Source organism: Myotis davidii, unplaced genomic scaffold (genome assembly GCF_000327345.1).
Source record: "Myotis davidii unplaced genomic scaffold, ASM32734v1 scaffold663, whole genome shotgun sequence".
NCBI lineage: Eukaryota > Metazoa > Chordata > Mammalia > Chiroptera > Vespertilionidae > Myotis > Myotis davidii.
Genome location: NW_006295816.1, coordinates 1,031,502 through 1,034,288, shown reverse-complemented (window position 1 = coordinate 1,034,288; position 2,787 = coordinate 1,031,502). Strand labels below are relative to the sequence as shown.

Genomic DNA, 2,787 nt, shown 5'->3' with positions numbered 1-2,787 from the left:
GTCACCCTGACTGGCTGGGGTGGTGCCCAGTGCCCGTCAGTCAGGGTGCCCGCTTCGCTGCAGGAGGTCGATGCCCAGACCGTGCGTGAGGTCTGCTCCAAGTACTTCTATGACCAGTGCCCCGCGGTGGCCGCAGTGGGTGAGTGAGCTGCCCGCCTGCTCTGCCCTCCCTGGGCCCTTCCTGTGCCCCCCCCCCACCCCACCCCCCCCCCACCCAGCCTGCGCTGGGAGCAGCCAGAGGCCCCAAGAGGCTCTGCCCATAGTCTAGCTGCCAGGGAGTTCTTGCTCAGAAAGCCTGTCCCAGCAGCTCCCTGACTCCCTGCCAAGGTGCCTCCATCAGTGCCCGACACCCACCGGGTAACGGACACCGCGGGTGGGGCTCGGAGGCCGAGCGTGAAGGGACAGGCTCGGCGCCCCAGGATGTGCTCCCCTCTTCCCTCGGAGCCCGCCTGTGCCGCTCTGGGCAGCCCCGAACTGGGTGCGGCGCAGGCCCAGGTGTCCCTGTGCCAGCCCGGCGCCCCGCCCTGACACCGCCCGTCCCCGCAGGCCCCACTGAGCAGCTCCCCGACTACAACCGGACCCGCAGCGGCATGTTCTGGCTGCGCTTCTAGGCAGGAAGCCCGTCGGCGGGAGGGCGGGCCGGCGCCCGGGCCCCCACCAGCTACATGCCGCCTCGCGCCTCAGTCCTTGCCACACCAATAAAGCCCTGGTGAGAGCTGCGTGTCTGGCTTTGCATGGGGTCCACTGGGCAGCGGAGGGGGCCTTCCGCCTCCCCACAGGCTGCGTGTCCTCAGCGGAGGGCCAGCCGTGGGCTGGAAGCCTTGGCTGCCTCAGGCACATGAGGCCAGATGTTCCCACTTAGCCACGTGGGGTGCTCCTGGCCAGAATGTCCAGCGTGAGCAGGGCGTCCACGGGAACGGCACACCAGCCTCTGCCCTGAGGGAGGCCCCGGGACTCGGGTGCCCAGCCGGAAGCCCCTGCCGTCACCCTCTGGTGCCTGGTCCCCGGATGGACCAAGGGGCCGGGGGCTCCCTGAGGAGCCACCTTCGTGTTTACTCTGGATTCTGGGCGGAGGGTAGCCTGGGGCGTCGCGTCCCCATTTGGTTCGTAGCTGCTGCCTGGACAGGCAAGGCAGCAACTCCTCTGCCTCCTGCTCGCTCGCCCGTGCTGACTCAGGCTCCAGGAATAGCCTGAGCTCAGGCCCTGAGCCCCCTCCCTGCCTCGGTCTCCCGGGCAAGTCCTGAGCTGCTGCCCAGGGTCCCCTCCCCATCTTCCTGGGGCTCTGGCTCTAGGCCCCTTGCCCCCACGGGCCCAGTGCAAGCAGATAGGAAGGCCCTCTCCTGCGGTCGGTCCCTGGAGCCTGGGGGCGGGGGGCGGGAGCGGGGGTGAGGGGCCGAGTTTCCGAGAAGGTGTTGCTGGGAATGGTGAGCAGGTCCTGGGTCGGGACTGCTGAGGGCGGTTTGGCCCCGGCCTCCCCGCAGCCAGAGCGGCCCTGACTCCCTCCCACTGTCGGGGAGGAAGTGACGTCAGGTCAGGTGCTTCTAGAACTCAGGCTGGGGGACTCGCATCCCCCACGTTGGGGCCACGGGAGCAGCGAGCACTGCGAAGCCGGCCAGCCCGTGTGCTCACAGCGGCTGCTCACCAGGCCTCGTTGGGGCTCCTGAGGGATGAACTGCTTTCTGAACCCAGGCCAGGCCAGGGCCAGGCAGACATGTCCGGGGGAGGGGCAGGGGAGGTCAGAGCTCAGGGCCCCGCTGCCCTGATGGAGGGCACTGGCCTCCGGCTGTGTCCCAGGCAGGGAGGGAGGCCTGCCTGGAGGCGGCAGCCAGGGGCCCAGAGGACCACACGTGTGCTCTTGGGGCTCCCAGGAGCTCCCGGCACGCCCTCGGCCTCAGCCTTGCTCCTGCCGCTCAGCAGCCTCTTCAGCACCTTTGACCCCGCACAGCAGGGGCTGCCTTTCTTTTGGGGCCCTGAAGGTCCCGGTGAGGTTTGCCAGCTGGGCCTGTCTCCCCTAAAGGCTCCCCCACACTGGTGTCCATCCTGTATGTGCCAGTCCCCTGCTCTCCTCCACCTGCTGAGTAAGGGACGGGGAGATCTGGGGCGGGGCTGCCTCTAACAGGAACATGGCTGTGCCCGGCCGTTGGGGCTCGGGGTGAGCGGCGGCCTAGGAACCAGGAGGTCGTCAGGGTTGGGTTCCCATCAGGGCACAGGCCTGGGTTGCGGGCTTCATCCCCAGTGTGGGGCGTGCAGGAGGCAGCCCACCCGTGATTCTCTCTCATCATGGGTGTTTCTCTTTCTCCCTCTGAAATCAATAAAAATATATTTTTAAAAAATGGCAAGGCAAGACTTGTATGGTTCTTTGCTACCCTCACCTGTAGGTCAGTTTCAAGGGGGGAGGTCCTGGCCGTTTTGGGCCCTGTGGGTCAGGTCACTGCGTCCCGGGAGAGCTGGGGAGGCCAGCGCAGAGGTAGCCTCTGCCTTCTGGGTGACAGGACGCAGGCAGCAGGGACACAGCTGTCCCCGTAGCTGCAGGCCTGGGAGGTCCCGGGAGATAAGTTTGGCACAGGTCCCCCCAGCTCTCCCACAGCCTGTGGGTCCCCACTCCGCGGGGCCGGGTATGCTGGGAGGGCTGGGTGGCCACAGCGAGTGTAAATGTACTTCTGGGCTTCCAGAACGATCCGGGCTGGTGGGGAAATGGAGGGGAGGCTGGGGCGCCCCCAGCCTCTAGTGAACACGCACAGTCACCTCCTCAGGACAGTGGCCCTGACCAGGCACAGCAGCCAGTGC

At 67.4% G+C, this 2,787-nt stretch overlaps 1 protein-coding gene across 1 annotated transcript in view; it reads left to right on the top strand.

Annotated features, from left to right (window-relative positions):
• The window catches only part of LOC102762753 (cytochrome b-c1 complex subunit 1, mitochondrial), a 23,693-nt gene extending 22,974 nt beyond the window's left edge, over nt 1-719 (top strand). The window contains exons 10-11 of the mRNA XM_015568267.1: nt 64-139; nt 547-719. Of these exons, the coding sequence (XP_015423753.1) occupies nt 64-139; nt 547-611 (141 nt within the window). The 3' untranslated portion in view covers nt 612-719. The remainder of the gene's footprint in view (nt 1-63; nt 140-546) is intronic.
• The last annotated feature ends 2,068 nt before the right edge of the window (nt 720-2,787 follow it).